Consider the following 18,787-nt stretch of genomic DNA (forward strand, 5'->3'; position numbering starts at 1 on the left):
TTCTTTAACAGAAAATAAATAAGCTAATATAAAACAACAAGGAGATGTAGGTCATTTGCATTTTTTCTCTTGAAGCGACCTGATAACTCTACTTCATTAAAGATGATTTAAGAGTTTTAGTGACTCCTTTACATGTTACATGTCCACATTTAAAACATGGGATTATTTGAAATTATTCTACTTTTTAACCAAGAAAACAATAATTTGATATATTCGTATAAAAAGAATGAATGTGTTTAGCTCAGCAGCCTGCAGAGGGCGATGTTACACTAAAACGTTTCAGAATATTAACATTCACTTTCACCCTTCCCTGTTTTAGAAAGTTAACTTTTCGTTTTTCGGAAACATATTTCCTGTGTAAACCAAATACTTCCTATCTTCTGTATTAAAGTGAAATGTACACAGTCACCGCTTACCGGCGGAAGAACTGTCGGAGCAAATTTACTTCCTGTCCGTTCGCCGACTGTGTCGAACTTCCGTTTGATTTGAGCGACGACGAGGAATTCGTTTTGTTAAAGTGAAATACTCATTTTTTAATCTTTGTACGGTTGCATATCGTCGACCGGGCGGTCATGTCTAGTCGCGAAGCCCTAAACATGAAGCTTCCACCGATCCAGTCCACGGCCGGAGCCGTGCCGGTCCGGAATGAAAAAGGTGAGCTTGTGCGGTTAGCAAGCAGGGTGTTAGCTGCGTGCTAAGCTAGTTAGCTGGAGTAGCAAAGCTGATAGTAAATTTATGTACGAAGATATATGCTGGAAAAAATTGGACTGTACTTTCTTCTTCTTTTTTTTTACTTAATTTAATAACATTAGTGTCCTGGCTGTAACAATTTAAGAATTGACGGAACATGTTACAAAATTATCTTCGTCTACATATCTGTAGTGTTGTAGTTGGATAACGGGTCTCAATAAACCTGATGGGATCCTGCACTACCTGCGGCCTCAGAGTGGAGTTGCATTAAAAAAGAGCCACGTTTTTATTGCGGGGTGCCTCAGTTTGTGGTTTGCACGATTTACACTTCAGATTAACTCTCAGTCCACTCCGTGTTAAACGAGCTCCGTCTTTAAGCCAAAGGTTTTCATTGGCTGGTCTTCCTAAACAGAAGGTTTTTAGAGCAGGTGACATGACCCAGTTGGGGATATTTCCTCTGTGTGACATAATACAGAGTCAAGAGTAGAAAAAACTGTCCGCATCAGCGTGTTGCGAGCGGCCTGAAGCCAGTGAGGACGTAAATACACAGACACCAGCACTGTCAGGCATTGCAGTTACTTAAAGACCAGTGACCCCAAAGTCGGAATCAGAATACTTTATTACTCCCCAAGGAAATTATGTGGGTTACAGTTGCTCCAAGACAGCAACAGACTAAACTAATTAAATAATACAATATGTTGCAGAGTTTACAAATGTAAGAAATAGCACTAATATATACATGTAAATACACTCAGTTTGATGTCACGTGTGCTTAAGAAAAGGTGGATTTATTTCTTACTTAGCAGAAGAAGAAAATTGTTCTGAATTAAAATTATGCTTCATGTCAGTGGATTCATTGATTAATAAAAGTATTTTTTTAAAGGTTTTTACTAGATTTGCTACATACAAAGAAATTGGATATTAGAAGTGACTTAAATAATAACTGAAAAACAAACTGTGTAATCATTCATTTGGGGTTACCAGTATTGTATAATATTAAATCAATTCAGGTTTAGGTACTTTTAAGATGACTTTTTATGATTTGCATGTCCTGTGAGAAAGGTATTAAATCTATATGTCGCGCAGTCTTCTGGTGATCAGTTTGTCATGTAAAGATTTATTTAGCAGTAATAAATGATGATATTTATGACTTGGTCTTAGCTAAACATTAAAATGAGAAACTGCAAAGTTGGTATTATTTGTGGTTCTGCTGAGCTGGTATTCCTAATCGGAAAACTTTACGTAGGTTCAAGTGTGATTAAGAGGATTGTGTGTCTCTGTGTGCCAGGTGAACTCTCCATGGAGAAGGTGAAGGTGAAAAGGTATGTGTCGGGTAAACGCCCTGACTACGCGCCGATGGAGTCGTCTGATGAAGAAGAAGAAGACTTCCAGTTTGTGAAGAAGGGAAAAGAAATGGAGCCAGAGGTGGAGCTGGAGGAGGAGGACGTCTCTGATCCACGTCTCAGGCGTTTGCTAAACCGTGTCTCTGAGGATGTGGAAGAGAGGTGGCGCCCAGCGTTTACAATCTGATTCAAGTTCACCAAAACGATCGTGTTGGAAAGCTGACGTGAACATGATTTGTGCCTGTTTGTCCTCAGGCTTGCAAGACACAGACAGATAGCAGAGCCTGAAGTTGTGGTTGAGAGCAGCGAAGACTCTGATGAAGGCACGTGGCACCCACAGCGAGAGGAGAGCAGTGAAGATGAAGAGGAGGAGGAAGAAGAAGTGGATGATGAGGTGCCTCAAAGCTTAAATTTGTCAGTTTTTTTTTTTTTTTTTCTTCACCTGTTTGTACTAAGATATGTTTCTTTTCTTCTGGTCACTTACAGGAAATCGAGAGGAGGCGAGCAATGATGCGTCAGCGAGCCTTGGATAGAAAGAATGAAGAGATGGAGGTCATGGAGGTGGAGGAAGAGGGGAAATCAGGAGACGAGTCGGAGATGGAGTCTGAATACGAGGAATACACCGACAGCGAGGACGAAGCAGAGCCGCGGCTCAAACCTGTCTTCATCCGCAAGTACGAGATGAAAGTTTGTAGAACAACGTAAATCCAAAGACCGTATTTATCAGTCGCAGACATGCGACGGTCAGTTTTCTGTGCAGAATGTTGACAGATCAAGACACACAAGAAGTGTCTGCTTGCATTACTGAAGGAACGAAAATTAACAGCATGGAGAAAACATGAGTGAATGATGAGTCTTTTATCAAGTGTGCTGTGTCTCATTTATCCAGAACAGTCATGTCATTTGGAAACATACAGTACAGTCTGGAGCTGTTCACACTCAAAAATGTGTTTGGAAAGAGCTCGAGCAGAGCAGAACGTTTCTGTCAAAGTAACTCCTGAACACTTTATTCCTGTTAAAGCTGCAGTGCGCTTTGTGTTTTAGATGGAAGCAGATCACAACAACACCGGCCTGAATACCAGGCCCTTAACATTAATGAGCACATGAACTGTTTTCTCCACAGAAAAGAGAGAGTCACAGTGGCAGAGCGTGAAGCTGAGGAGCAGAGGCAGAGAGAGTTGGAGGCCGAAGCGAAGAGGCAGGCGGAGGAGCGACGGCGCTATACCCTCAAGATCGTGGAGGAAGAGGCCAAGAAGGAGTTTGAGGAGAACCGGCGCACGCTGGCTGCTCTGGACGCTCTGGACACCGATGGAGAGAACGAGGAGGAGGAATACGAAGCCTGGAAGGTCAGAGAGCTGAAGCGCATCAAAAGGGACAGAGAGGCACGAGAAGCGTAAGTAAACACCAGTTTGAGTGACTGAAAATAAATTTGTGATAAAGGAACATCCAGAGAAGAGATCATGAGTGTTGTTTGTTCTCAGCTTCGAGAAGGAGAAGTCTGAAATCGAGAGATTCCACAGCTTGACTGAGGAGGAGCGTAGGGCCGAGCTGCGCAACAACGGCAAGGTCGTCACCAACAAAGCCACCAAAGGCAAATACAAGTTCCTCCAGAAGTACTACCACAGAGGAGCCTTCTTCATGGTGAGTCACCACAGTGCTTCAGTCTAGCTGCACCATCTAACTGAGCTTCCCCCAAATGTCCCAGCTTGACCCAGGGCTTTTCTGCTGAGTTTCTCCTAAGAACCTAAAACATTTGTTACATGTAGCAAAGCAATAATACTTTAATTTCTCATTATATGACTTACCTTTGAATGAATTTCTTGATTTCCAGCCCCCTTTTCTTGTATTTTTTAATCAAACTATTTGAGGAGGATCTCTTTGCACCAAATACTTTCTGTGCATTTACCTGCATGTAGTTGAGTGAAGCCGAGTTAGTTCACCTAGAAATGAATTAATTTGGATTTGTGTGCCAAAGGTCAGGTGACTGTAGTTTAGTTTAATCAACCAGAGACAGATGATAAAATGATTTTCAGTAAAGTTGAGTACATGTTGGATATTTTGTGTATGTTATGTGCGTGCACACAGGGATGCTGAGCTTCAGTGGGCTGGTGGTACTGTCTGAAAAAAAGCAGGATATATGCACCGCACACAGTGCAGGAGATGCATGTAATCCTTGTGGATGTGAACTTTAAACAACCACCAGGCCTGTACTGTTTTGTCCTCAACAGCAAACTCTTGTATCAGTGAGCTTTTTAAAATGTCCTGACTTTTTTTTTTACACCAAAACGCTTTTATAGTCGTAACATCTCTGACCTTCTGGCTCATCCCTGGAACATTGATCCAAGCTGCAGGATATTAGCTGATGATGTCAGCGATAAGTCTAAGTGTCAGGATGTTTTTCTTTTGCAGGACGAGGAGGAGGACGTGTACAAGAGAGATTTCAGTGCACCTACTCTGGAGGATCACTTCAACAAAACCATCCTACCCAAAGTTATGCAGGTCAGTGGCGTTTGCTTTTTCCTCATCTTCATCGTAGCCTGGACTGTTTCACTGAACATTGTTATAACAGCGTTGTGTTCATATGGAAAAATAAGTTTAAATGGTTTTCAGGTGTTTGTGCTGTTTCTCAGGAGATCTAGTTGGAACCTTGGAGAGGAGGATGTAAACACTTAACCATGTTTTTACATTTGTGTCTTGTTGTTCTGAAGACATTTGGACGGCTATGTTGTGAAATTAAATGTCCTTGTGTGCTGCGGGTGTTTCGGCACTCCAGCTAGCTTGGACCTGCTTACTTGGTGCACTTGCAGATATTTATTGTTAATCTGCATCTGTTTATTTGTGCGTTTTCATAAATCAGTACTTGTTTTGAAGCTTTAATGACTAAACAGTTGTCTTTGACCTGCTGCTGTTTCCACTGACTTCTTCTCACATGTGCTGACAGCTGAGAGAACCTCTTGTGCTGCACAGAGCAGTAGAGACAATAACAGTGCATCTTATTCAGGCAATAGAAAAAAAGAGTTTCTTTTTCTCTTCAATCACGGGGCTCTCTGATCTTTTCTGGTTTGTGTTTCCTGCAAAGGTGAAAAACTTTGGTCGGTCTGGACGCACAAAGTACACCCACCTGGTGGACCAGGACACCACGTCGTTCGACTCTGCCTGGGCTCAAGAGAGCGCTCAGAACACCAAGTTCTTCAAGCAGAAGGCAGCAGGCGTGAGGGACGTGTTTGACCGGCCCACCGTGAAGAAGAGGAAGACTTAAGATGCACACGAAGAGGATATGAGCAGGCCCACGGTGCAGCTGTAAAGACTTTGAGAGACTGAGCTGCAGCCTGATGGTCTGTTTTTCTGGACTGTGACGTGGAAGGAAATCAGCAGATGGACTGCTGGCTCCATGAAATCTACAGGAGATGCAGCTGGTGGGATTTCAGCTGTAAAACCATCAAAAAGAGGTTTCTATGTCATTGGACGATGGCTTATGTAATTTTGTAAATTCAACATTTAGTACACACAGTCTCCCACTGACTCGTTCCTTTTTCCTCGGTGTTGTTTACTGATGTTTGATGACTATTTCAATAAAGCAGTGTGTTTTCTTTTTTCATAAATGGACATGAAAGAAGCCAAATGTCAACTTTTATTTAAAAAACAAAAACACAAAAACAACTGTCAAGGTGACACCACGACAGTTTAACCACCCAGCGTGACCGATGAGCCTAATGAAGCAGTCCAGTGTCAGTCATGTTTGTTCAGTTGGTCAGAGCCACCAGAGCTTCCACCACGTTTCCCATGTGTTCCCTCAGACTGCGCTCAGCCACGGCCCTCGAAATCTCCATCTCAGACATCTGGACACCAAAAGAAGCGTAAAGACAACTGGTTTTATAAAAACTACAGTTTGGCTCAGGACGATTCCTTCTGTAACACACTGATGTAATTTAAAACGTAGGTTTAATATTTGATAGTTTCCATTACCAACGCTCCAATCAACAAACGTTAGACAGCACTGGTCCAACTTGAATTTTATTTTTAGATCACCAATTTACAATAATAGTCGGGACTTAATAAGGTAATATAAGTCATATGTGCACACATGTAGTGACTGTGTGAAGGAACTACTCCACTGTAGAGCTAGGCTCATACGCTGCGATCACCTGGGAAATCAAAGGAAAGGAATTCCAGTTCTAATCGTTTCAAGTGAAGCTTTTAGGAATTCTGCTACTTTCAGATCGCTGAGATCAGATTTTTGTCAATTATCAATAGAAGTGTTTTTGATTCTGGTCCAAGATGCTCATATTTATCATTTTCACCACAACTAAAAAACAGAATCAACTTTTTGGGTTTGGGTCACACAGCGTTAGTGTCCACATACTTTAGATCAGGGGTGTCAAACTCAAATACACAGTGGGCCAAAATTCAAAACTGGAACAAAGTCGCGGGCTAACATTAATATTTATTTTTTTTAAAAAACTTCCTCCAGATATAAAAATGAATCTTTTCTTATGGACTCAAACAAGTTTTGCTGAAAAACTGAATTTGGAACAAGCAAAGCTTAATACTAAACAATATATATATTAGCTGTATAATACCAGTAGGCCAGCTCTAATAGTAATTTGGTATGACTTCGCGGGCCAAATGTAATTAGGCTGCGGGCCAGAGTTTGACACCTATGCTTTAGACCATGTAGTGAACCAGCATTTGTGTGGTTGTATAACAGCTAAATGGATTAATACACAAAAAGAGTAAAATAAATAATATAATAATTAAAAACAACAACTTACAATTAGCTCTACGTCCTCTCTCTTGATGGTGACTTTGGCCAACTCCTTTTCTCTGAAAGCAGGAATAAATAAAACATCGGGACTCTCCTGGGTCTTTTACAGTGACTGAGGCAACAAGGAGCCAACACTTCAGTTACAGATGAAGCTGCTCTTACCTCTCCTGCTTGGCTTTCTGTTCCCGCGACCTTCTGTCGCCAATCACTGACATGGCCTGTGACAGGAAACTCTGTTTATAGCATTTATATGGTTTTCACCTTCCTATGTGTCAAACATGAAGAATGTCGCAACCCAGACAATCTCTGTTCTACACGTCCAAGCATTTGGTCTCACAAATTAATGATTTTTTTTTTTAAATAGTAAATGTTACAAGTAAATAAAGTCCTGCTCACAACTCAAAGTGTACAGTGCGTACACATTTCATGACTCAAACACCAACAGACGGTCGCACAAATGATGGGAATAATCTAGTCACGTCACCACTCATTAGGAAGCACCACAAATATTTGTGTGTGCCACACGCAATGTTTACGAATGAATATTAAAATGTGCATTTATCCAAAAGGCGTTAATTATTGGTATTTTGTCAAGAAACAAGGTTTCAAGGTGAGAAAAACTGAAATACTTCTCTGGTCTCACTCCGTGCTGCTCTATCATATCGTGAGTTAGTGTGCAGTAGTTAATTTTTTCCTTTAGGTCGAAATATAACCTGAAGGTCTTCAGGAGGCGCTGCGGTGGAGTGGGCTTGGAAAATGATGTCAGGCAGCATTTTACTATTTTCTGATGCAGGCATCAGTGAGGTAAACCCTATTTGATTACTAGATGTGCCTCATAATGGGAGAGCAATTACTTTAAAGTTGTGATTACGTCGCTCAATCATCCAGGGAAGGAAATCCCCAAAAGGTTGAAACCTGCAGTCAGCTGAGAATGAGGAAGTTACCTGGATGAGTGACAAAACGTTTCTCCCACGTGCAGATGGACAGAATCAACGTTGGGGGATTGTGATTACGTCCCTAACGTTTGAAAGGTTTTCGTTTTTCATACCGGAGCTAATGAGAGACATTTAAAAACAGAAGCCTGACAGGACATGTGCGCTCTCTATAACGCTGCTCTTCTATGTGCAGCATGCTCTGTCTCAGCTGTGAGGCTGTCGTGTCTTTTCAAAAAAAAACATATTTTACTTGTTTTAAAGAAAACCGGTGTGCGGATTTACCTGGCGAGCCACGAAGCAATTAGTTACCGAGTTTATCACTCACGTTACATAATTGCGCAAACGTTAGCTACTAGCATGAAAACAGGCAAAACTCGTGCAGATCAAGTGTGTATAAAACACAAGCTACACACCAAACACACTAGACTTGGTTCTGTGTCAGTGATGCTGTGCGGGAAACGGCAGCACGGACCGCATGTTTCCGGTGCTAACGTTAGCCCGCTGCTCTCACCGTTTCTAAATCAGAGCTGGAGATTTCCTTCTCCTCCGCGTAGTCTGTCACTCTCTCCAAATCAGCGGCCCCGCTGTCATGTTTCCGAGGCTTCTCTGCCGGCTTCCCGGTGCAGTTTTCCTCGGCTTCCAAGTCCAAATCGACATCTCCTTCCGCCGCCATGTTTGCTCGAGTAACGCCGGAACAAAGAGGACGGTTCCTAGAACTATCGGATGGAATACGAGGTAGAACCGGAAAGCTTTAAAAAATAAAATTCCAGCTCCCTTGAAACAAAAAGTTCTTTAAAAATAGCAATAACAAAAAACTCAACAAAATTAATTAAATCATGAGATACAAACAACAAAAATGAAAGTGTTCAGTTTAAAAATACTGCATGAGACTTGTTTGTGAGGAAGAACTCATTCATATTTGTCCGTAGATACTATATCTTTATTTCATCAGAATCAGAATCAGAAAGGGTTTTAATGCCAAATGTTGAGCAGGTTTACAACATTAGGAAATTGCTGCGGTGCTTCAGTGCAAACATACTGTCATAAATTGCGCTTAAATAGACATGAAAAAATAAAAGTAAGAATAAGAATTAAAAGTGCTACGTAGAAAGATATATACATGAGTGCAGGTGGTGATCAGTGCCAAAACATGGAATGATGCAGTGAACACAGCGTAGGGTCATGTGTTAGTGGTGGGAACAGTCGTACGTTTATTGTTCATGTGTCCAACAGCAGAGGGGAAGAGAATAATTCATGTAGTCAAATATGATTCTGCAATGTTGCTCAACCTTGTAATGGATATGTGTATCCATAATTTAGGTAAGCGTTTGGTCACCATGACTATGTCTTACAGGACACCAGATTTATTCTATTGTATTTTTTTTTTAAGAAAAAGGAATTTGTCGTCAGTCTGATCAATATTTATGATCAGTCAGATGATCCATATATCCAAAATACAGCACAACGATTAAATCCAGTGTGGTCCCCTGTGACACTGAGCAGAGAAATGTGTTACAGTGATAACAGCAGAGAGCATAAACAACAGTTTGTGGAAGGCTCCAGTAAACCAACAACAGTCAGTTGATCAGATGATCAGTCTGATGCATCAGAGATGCTGGGGAAGGAAATGTCTGTTTATTTTATTTTTTAAAATTCTGGATCTAAACTAATATTTAAACCTACCCACATGTTTGAGGAAGGATAGCATGACTTACTGTCTTGTTATTTTTGAGACAAAAACAAATAACCGGATTACGTGCCGTCTGTCTCCGGATAACTAAATCTCTGTACTCCTCTTTGTTCTATTCCTGTCTGTTCTAAGAGGTTTACCTGTTCTTCCACCACTGCAACAGATTTCCTGTGTGTCCAGACTTTTCCAGCCCTTCTGTGTATTTGAGCTTTTCCAATCCACCCACCACTGTAATCAGATTAAAAGAAAGAGAAACCTGTTGGTGCTTTCAGCCTCGAGTGGGACTGAAAAGCCACCTCAGTGCTCTGTGGTTTCCTCCTTCAGGAGGTGCGTCGGGTCGCGAGCAGCTGGAGGGATGCCACCGGGGCCGGAGACACATTGTTCCCGTCATACCAACCCCTTCATCCTGCTTTATGACTGATGCCTGCTTGACAGTTTTGGAGATCTCATCACCCAGGGCCTCAGGAACGTGATGACAGGACGCTGGCTTCGGCCACAGGTGAGACTCTGCAGAAAGCAAACAGCCTGACAAACACACAAGAATAGAAATCATCTAATGAAATGAAATTCCTCTGATTCCCAAAAGGATTAAAATGTTGCATACAACCTCTGCTGCCCTTAACTGTCAGTCAGTCAGCGCTGAGAACCAGTGGGACTAACAGATTCTATGTAATTATATATTTTTTATATATATAACAAGAAATACTCAGAGAGTGCAGACCGCCGCTGAGGCAGCTCACTCTCTGAGTATTTATTTTTCAGGAAATATTATTGTATATTTATATGTTTAATTTTCTTTGATCTTTTTAAACGTACTTTAAGAAGTTTGTATTCCAGTAAAAACAAGTGCAAAGTGGAGGCTTTTGTCATTTCCCATTTTATTTTGTATAATACATTAGCAATGAAGTTATTGGTTAGTTTAGTTTGTTAATAACTGGACATGAATAACTTAAGTCTATTATGTACTACAGTACATTTCTAGCTAACTAAGCAGCTCATTCTCTTTCTCTTAACGAAACTTCCTTTAAAGATCAAATCATTTCTGTGTGAACTTGAAAGAAAAGCAGATGTGAAATGTAAAAGTAGATCATAGTTATGAAAGTGTGACCTTATTTGGCCTTGAAGAAGATGTCAGAGGTCCAAAGTAATGTCATATTTAGATCCTCATACATCTTTGCCTGTATACGTTCATGTTGTCAGTCCGAGCGATGGCAGTGAGAAGTACTTCTATTTAGGAGACCCCCCCTTACAGAGCCAAACAATTGTACTGGGCAATTGATGTAAATATTGGAAACCACCTTTCAGGAACATAATTATTGAGCACTGTGTATGTACACAATGTTCCTGTGCTAGAATAAAAAGGATGGCATCAGATTTTGATGTTAGACCAATGAAAGCAGCACTTTCCCCAAAGTTAAGCTGTCAGTAGAAAAAATGCTGTGTGTAATAATCTGTCGTCTGTGTAATCCTTCAGAGTATGAACACGCCGTTCTGTCAGAGCTATGAATGGGTACATTGTGTCTCTATGGGAAGAAACATTCCTATTGTTTGTAAAATCTGGTAAAAAGTCACAGCTTTTATTTACCCACCAGGACCAGCGCTGCTTAGAGCGCTCAGGTTTGTCTGTAAGATTCCTAAATAATAACAAAGGGATCAATTTTGAATTTTTTGTGATAAATGAAAACAAGGCTTGGATTTCAGCCAACAGTCATTGCACAGGCCTATTGAAACCATAGATCGAGCACATTCACTCAAGCACGGATTTGCATCCTCTAATTTGCTTTTGTTTGTTCTCGCTGGCACTTCCTCCTCTCCCACAAGGCAGCAGTAATTATCCAAGAGTGAAAGGGGCCCCAAGGAATGCCGGACCCTGCGCAGCCGACCGGAGCGCTGAGAGCAACACGTGTTTGTCACAGTGACTAACTGGTTTACACCCACACTTGTTGGAGGGGATAATCTAAAGTGAAATTAAGGAAATGACATCAAACAATGTTTGTTCTTAAAGTTAGTGTGGACGTTTGTGGCCTGGAGAAGCCTTCCTCAAGGTCAAGGTCAAGGTAACTTTATTTATACCCAAAGGCAGGGTCAATTTGCTTTACAGAAAAATGACAGCATTTGGCATCCCTTTCCTAAGTGGGTTACTGGTTCAAGAGAGAGTTATCAAACACATGCAAAGTTACATCATCTGGTTCATTTCTGTCATTTTTATTGGATTTTTTACTAAATAGATTTGAATAAAAGTACTTTGAGTTGTAACATGCATGCAGGTGAAAGGTTATGAATCCTGGGAGCGGGACACCCACACTCAGGGAGACAGCAGAACACAGTCGTGTCCTGAGTCCTCCACAGTTTCCTCCCCTGGTCTTTGTGTACATTCACAGCTAGCGTGCATCACCTTTCAGTCCTTTAGTGTTTATTCTTCTCGTTTTGGTCATCTTACATTTCTTTGATCGTCTTGTGTATCTGTATTTATTTACAATGTATTATATACAGGGATAGACATTATCAAAGCATCTTAGGTCAGCTAGTTTTTTCAAGTATATTGTTAAAAAAGTACTTTTCTGTGAAATCGCTGTGAATGAATATGTGGCAGTGAGCTTGTTCTTGGTAATGCTGGCTGTGGTCAGCATGTTCACCATGTTCACAGAGCTCCGTGTGTCTCCATGAGCCTCACACTGATAATCCTACAACTGGAAGAGATTCTGGAAGAGTCTTCATTGACTGGCTTTGTAAATCCAAGCCTGAACCAGGTTAACCTCTGATGTTCCCTCTTACTCAACTTCTTCTTTATTGCTCAGTCCCATGAAGGTAAATCTGGTAGGACTGTGTCTCCTCTCCAGAGGCTACACGATCCTGGCACAAGCTGCTTTTTTCCAGCGTACATTCACAGAGGTTCAGTACCAAGAACAACTCATTAAAGCAGCTGAACACGACAGCATTGTGACTCTCTGCTTTTGCTTTGCATCAGCATAACAGTGAACAGACAGTTTAATATATCTGCAAATAACAAAGTGATCTTTTACAGTTGGATGTTTTTGTAATGCATTGTACTCAGATGGCTGTTTACTGAAGCAGGGGCTCTAAATCCCACGGGTCCTGAGGACACTTGGCCTTCATCATGTAATCTATCAGACACAGCAGTAACTAAGTAAACTTGTAGCTAAACATGTTGGGTTTTTGTCTCCATACGGGAGCACAGACTGCTGTGTATTATTTCCTAAACATGCTGCACATTGGAGAATCTCTGCAGCTTCAGTAGAAGGTTTCACTCAGATAGAGTAACAGGCTGCAATAATGCTGTGCCTGCGCTGGTGAAGGTCATCCTGTCTGAGAGGAGGGCTGGAACAGCGATGGGATTATCCCAGTGCGCCACCCTGCACACTAACCCAGATCTAATCTGACTCTCTCCTCATGCACTCAGCGCTTTTCAGCCGCTGCCGTCGTCTCGTTTCCCTGCCGCTGTGCAACACAGAAGAGTGTTTTAGCACATATCCAGCTCCAAGTAGCTTTTACACCTCAGTACTGACCAGCTTTGTCCCTTTGAGGAATTCATGGACTGTTTTCACAAATGTCAGATTGTAGAACAGAGCTGGCGACGAGGAGTGTAGCAGCTTTGCAATGGGAAAGCTGAACTTGCAGGGTATGGTTTCCCCCCACGAGCATAATCGGCTTTTATCATGCGATATTCGATATTTGATATCATTTTACACAGAAACTCATCAAATAAAAGCACAAAGAAAAATACTAACAGTTCATGGAGCTGCAGAGTGCAGCAGCTTGGATTGTGGAGCTGTAAGTCCTTTAAATGATTGCTGAGCAGTCCATCCCAACATCACACACACACTGTCTGGGTAACTTAATAATAAATATATTGTCTTTTGTTCATTTTTGCCTAATACCTTATTACTCTCCCATTAGAGGCCTTCCAAATCCATTGGCCTGTTTATCATTAAGCACATGTACCGATACCGTTGTTGACCCATCAACGGCAGAAAGCCGTCCAGCGCGTCCTGCTTTAACGTTTCTGGGTCGTAGTGCAATCACGAAAACTCGTTGGGATTACGGATGTGGGCCTCTCTCTCTCAGACTTGGCCCAGGTCTCGGAGAAAACTGCGAGTCAAGCTTCCAGAAGTCACACAGGATAATTGTTTAATTTTCCAAATCTGGATTAAACATGCCCAATCTCATTGTGCTGTGGATTTTGTGCAATGCTGGGAATATGGAATGGAAAGGGACAGATGGGACTGGCACATGATCCCTGTTGACCTCCTCCTTCTCTCCCTCCCCCTCCTCCTCTTCGTCATTTCTCTCCCACTCCCTCCTCCCCTCACACACTCTCTGCCTAATCTGACTGGGGGAGAGAGGGAGGGCACCGGGCATTCGCCACCACCTCTCCCTATTTTCTGGCAGCGCCTAACTCGGCAGCAGAGCCAAAGCACGCAGGATATGGGCGAAAAAACAACTGATTCCTCTGTGAGGCTGGACTGAGAGCAACACAGCTCTCATGTCTCATCTGCAGAGAGCCTAGTTGGACTAGATTTACCGCTAATCCAGCATAAGAGAGCGCGCAGAAACAAGCTGCCGGACTGTGCATCTTTCCTTTTATTTCATTTTGCTGAAAAACCCATTAGACGCTGCGTTCTGGCCTCTTTGAGGATGTGAGGATGCCATCTTTGTAGGCACTTAGAAAAAGAAGCCGCTTGTGCTGGACGTTCATGGCCAAATGTAGGGTGCTGGCGGCCGAGGAAAAGCAGTTCACGATGTCGGCCACTCAGGGGATGAACCGCAGCGGGGTCTACAACTACTTCCTCAACATGGTGGCCTATCAGGTGAGAGCTGGTGAGCAGCAGCACAGCTGGAGTCTGTTTGAGCCTTTTTCAGTGTCAGTTTAGTTTGTAATGCATTAAACTAAAGGAATTTACTCATGAGATGATTGTGCATACTCACTGAAGTGCTTTTATCCAGTCAGTTAGATTCACTGTAGCTATTAAGAGTTTTCTGTAGCTGTATTTGTTTTTATTAAAAAGTAGAAGGACAGTAATGTAGAAATAATCAGTTACAGGACGCAGAAACATATTAATGTGTAAGGAGCTTTTTAATGTTGTTGCTGGTCCCAGGTCAGCATTGGACATATATTGTACAGATGCTATAGAAATGTGTAAATGGGTCATTCTTACTATTCGGTGCCATTTGAGTCCTAATGACATAATATGGTATATTTAGTGTAAAACTTGTCTAATGCTTATTTCTAAACCATTTTCTCGTATGTTTAACCCCCCTCTACCATAGAACACATTGATATATACACAGGATAAATACATTAAAAGTAAATTACTTTTATTTTAGCACAAGTCACTAAAGTACTATGTCCCCAGTCATGCTTGCTCGACTTCAGTTACAAATATAACTTAAAAAATAAAATAAAATCTAGATTTTTCATCATTTCTGGATTGGCTTATTTCTAATGTTCCTCATCAAATGTTCTTTTTTATTATTAATGTATGTTTAATACTTAAAATCTTTAAAAAATGTTGTGTCCCTGAATCAACTGTCACCCCTGTTACTCTGATAAGAATTCCATAGAACACATCACCTGATTATTCTTTTAGTCACATGACACTCCCAGATGTAACATATTTTGGAGGGAAAACTTTCAAGAAGAAGACGAGTAAGTACCACTCTTTAATCAACCCTTTTTTCAATGTTTTAGCAAGATTTTGTAATGTGGCAAAGCATAACACGTCCAACCTGTTACGCTTATTAATAGTGGAAACAATTTTTTTTTTGTAATTTTTATAATATGGCTAATAAACATGTTAAAAATGGTTCTTAGTGGTCACCATGTACTAGCTTGTTGTTCATCATACTAGTAGTAATGGCTAAGTTTAGCATAAAATCTCCCCCCTGTTACCGTCACCCCTGTTATTGCTATGTACTGTAACAGGGGGGGACACATGGTAACAGGGGTGACGTAAGATGATAGAAGTTTAGTGTTTAGGGTTATTTATACAAGTGTGTATTAGTAATTATTATTAACCTGTATATATACACACTTTTAGAAGATTTTGAATAGTATACATTTTTCAGGGAATGGCACCAATGTCTGCTGCGGAGAAGCAGCGGCGCTACCGAGCACGTCGTGATGCTGACCCTGAGAGAAGACAGATATATCTCAATAAAGAGAAAGAGAAGTGGAGAAAGGACAGAGAGGAAGGGAAAAAAAAGAAAGTGGCAGATCTCAGTGAACGACAGAAGAGAGCACAGAGAAAGCAGTGGCGAGAAAGGAAAAGAAAGCAGAGGGCTAGTGCCAAAGGCACTAGCCCTTGTCTTTGTGATTGGCACAAAGACTGTGAATGCTATGGCCTGAAGGAGATAAGCCTTAGTCAAGAGGCAAGTCCACATTGCACTGAGGGACCAACCCGGCCTGAGAACATCACAAAAGATCATATTGGTCAGTGGTGCATTATCAACTACGATGGTGAACCCTACCCAGGAATCATTCTGGAGGTTGAAGAGGATGTTAAAGTGAAATGCATGCACAAGAACGGGACCAACAAGTTCCACTGGCCAAGTCCACGTGAGGACATAACCTGGTATAGGGATGACCAGGTTGTGTGTCTGATGAAAGAACCAACACCTTTGAATAAGAGGTCAGTTCAGCTGGAGAGGAAAGTGTGGGATTTCCTTGAAAAAAACTGGAGTTGCTGGTCTGTTGCATAGGTAAAATGTGTGAGAAAAATGTTCATTATGTTGGGTGTACAGTGAAAATTTGCTTGTTTAATGTGGACATGTATCTACCTGTGTTGGTTGGACGGGCATGGTGAAGGTGTTCAAAGTTTCTTTAAGGTGGTATTTTTTGTCACTGATGTTATGTCCACCCTGTTACCTGTGTGTTTCTTTTGTTAATTAAATCAAATCAACAAACATAATGCATGTCTCTTTGGTTATTGGGAGGGAATGAATCAGCAAAATTAAGTTACTTAAAAATGGAGCCAATTTTTTTTTTATATTCCCTTTGAATCTAAAAACAATCTTTTGAAATTACACTGTGTCTTAAAACTGAACCTGTCTTCTTTCAATATAATGCTTGTTTAAAATACTTCCTTGAAATTTCCTTGCAGATTTTAAAAAGGGACATTGTAGCTTTTAGAAAATGTAAATATTACTATAACTGTGTATTCAAAACAGTTATTAATAGAAAATTGAATGTCCTGTAACAGGGTGGACATTTGGCATGTCATGGGTAAAGACTTTGATTTTAAAAAATATTATAATATAATATCCTTAGCTGGACCAATACATTTTTCTTATAGGTTGAAAATCCCTCTTTTAGATGAAATGTTAAAATAATTCAAAATTTTGTATTTTTTGATGAAGAGTGATCACACTGAAATGGCACCGAATAGTAGGAATGACCCAAATATTACTCTGGACAATAACTTTGAGCCAGTGCTGTTAAACAATAAATGTACGTGAGTGAACTACAAGCTTTTTTACTGACTGTTTGCAGTGCTGGCATCCTACTGCAGCAGTGCACTCTTTCACTGCAGACTGCATGGCTACATGTTTGATTTTTCTCACCAGTGACAATGGGACTCAATGCCTCATTGCAGTGTTGAGACGTAGCCCGAGATCCAGATTTGTTCATTTGCTCAGCAGTATAGAACTAAAGAACAGTTTTTTTCTTCGGTAGCAGCGGCGTTGTCTTCGGTTTAGTAATGTGCAACATGATACTCTGAACATTCTGCATCATTCGCCTTTATGTTGCTCTCCATTAGTAAAAGGTGATTTACTTTTGGATTTTGGATTTGAAGCTGTATTTGGCCTGTTTATCATAGAACCACAGACCTGTTGAAAGCAGTCCTGTTTCCATACATCCATACTTTACTTAATGTTACTTCCAAACGCTCCCAGTGGGGGACAGGTCTGAGGTGCAGGTTAGAGTATGTGCAGAATGAGGTTTTGGCATTATCTGTCTGAAATAAGCAAGACCTTTGCTAAGAACACATCACATTAATAGCAGCTTATGTTAGCTTATGGGGCTTTCATGAATATGCATTTATCGATGTTATGTGGACCTGTGCACCCACACCATGACGGATTGTGCACTGGTAGAAACCCGGAAGGTCCCGCTCCTCTTTAGCTCAGAGAAGAAAGCCTGCTTGATTTTCAGGTCACTTTCCTCCTTTGCTACACTTCATGAATTACCTTTAGGCCAGGATCAGCTGTATTTCTAGATTGTTTTTATGTAGGTTGTCTTATTTCTTGGTTTGCATGTGTGGTAGAATTTTAACCTGGATTTGTGCAACAACGAACTGTGTTCATGACAGCGCTCCTGAACCTGTGCAGCAAGAATACTGAAAGGAAAAGAGTTCATATTACTCTTATATAAGATATATTTCAGGGAGTCCCAGTAAAGTCAAGTTGTCCCAGTTTGTGTTCAGGAGACAGAGACCCGCTCTGCTTTTGATAAAGCATATAGTTAGGGACGGGTCAGGTGACCCTGAACCATTCACTAGCTTTGCTGCTGTGTATGCAGGGACGTTTCCCATGATTCAGTGAGTATTTGAAAGGGGAGTTCTTCTTCCCCATAGGGGACTGTCTTATCATTGGGGTTCTTTCTTTTCTGTAAAATATAAGGTCCTGTCAGATCCATGTTGTACAGTTGGAGCTTTATAAGTGCATGGAGGCTTAAAGGCGCTCAGCATTAGATTTCAAACTGTGCACACGGGTTTCTGTGGATTCTGTAAAGCTTTAATGTTCTGCAGGATAGTTCATGTAGTTCTTTACTTTATCACACTGAGAAATGTTCTGTTGTTGAACAACTTGCCTTTTCACAAAGCAGCGAAACCCTTCCCACCACCATGTTGCTCTTCCATTAAGGTGAAGCCCTCAAACCTCAGTGGATGAAAATAAAATGCAAAGGACATATTATAAGAAATATACATAGATTAAAATACATAAACTTGACAGAGGTCCTTTTGCGATACAAAGTGAAAGGCAGATGTGGGTCAGGATTAGCACTTAATACTTGGAAAGGTGCAGATGAGATCGTCATCATGTAGAAGTAACACGTTGAGTGACTCCTGTGTTTCTGAAATTATATTCTTACATTTGTGATTTGACAGGACAACCTGGCTCATTTATGCAAACGTCCATGAATGCCTGAATGAAGACTCCGTCTCTATCTCACAAACTCCTCCACGTTTAGTCTTCACTCTGTACCTAACAGTCTGTGGTCTGCCCTGAATATGCTGTGTGACCCACTCTTTTATTTGGCTGTTTTTAAATGAAAGTGATTATTCGTGTTTTTGGTTTAATCTCCATGGCCCAACTTTGCTCTGTGACCAGTAATCCTGCATTA

General features: G+C 41.1%; 3 protein-coding genes across 4 annotated transcripts in view; 2 read left to right on the forward strand and 1 right to left on the reverse strand.

Annotated features, from left to right (window-relative positions):
* Positions 1-459: 459 nt before the first annotated feature.
* On the forward strand, positions 460-5,649 carry mfap1 (microfibril associated protein 1). Its single transcript, XM_082516192.1, has 8 exons — positions 460-654; positions 1,979-2,195; positions 2,289-2,427; positions 2,520-2,707; positions 3,157-3,426; positions 3,515-3,674; positions 4,443-4,532; positions 5,113-5,649. Exons 1-8 carry the CDS (start codon positions 573-575, stop codon positions 5,290-5,292), a joined length of 1,326 nt encoding a protein of 441 aa, XP_082372318.1. The 5' UTR covers positions 460-572; the 3' UTR covers positions 5,293-5,649.
* On the reverse strand, positions 5,647-8,454 carry hypk (huntingtin interacting protein K). Its single transcript, XM_082518330.1, has 4 exons — positions 8,245-8,454; positions 6,961-7,016; positions 6,806-6,857; positions 5,647-5,872 (listed from the first exon to the last, which is right to left on the reverse strand). Exons 1-4 carry the CDS (start codon positions 8,404-8,406, stop codon positions 5,777-5,779), a joined length of 366 nt encoding a protein of 121 aa, XP_082374456.1. The 5' UTR covers positions 8,407-8,454; the 3' UTR covers positions 5,647-5,776.
* Positions 8,455-9,704: 1,250 nt separating this feature from the next.
* The window catches only part of serinc4 (serine incorporator 4), a 31,031-nt gene continuing 21,948 nt past the window's right edge, over positions 9,705-18,787 (forward strand). Inside the window, exon 1 of one of the 2 annotated variants that reach the window (XM_082515748.1) lies at positions 9,705-9,922. In XM_082515748.1, the coding sequence (XP_082371874.1) occupies positions 9,896-9,922 (27 nt within the window). In that variant the 5' untranslated portion in view covers positions 9,705-9,895. Of the gene's footprint in view, positions 9,923-13,766; positions 14,253-18,787 lie in introns of those variants that run through there. The other variant, XM_082515747.1, reaches the window with a different exon arrangement.

The sequence above is a fragment of the Aulonocara stuartgranti genome, assembly GCF_965226115.1.
Source record: "Aulonocara stuartgranti genome assembly, chromosome: 1".
Lineage (NCBI taxonomy): Eukaryota > Metazoa > Chordata > Actinopteri > Cichliformes > Cichlidae > Aulonocara > Aulonocara stuartgranti.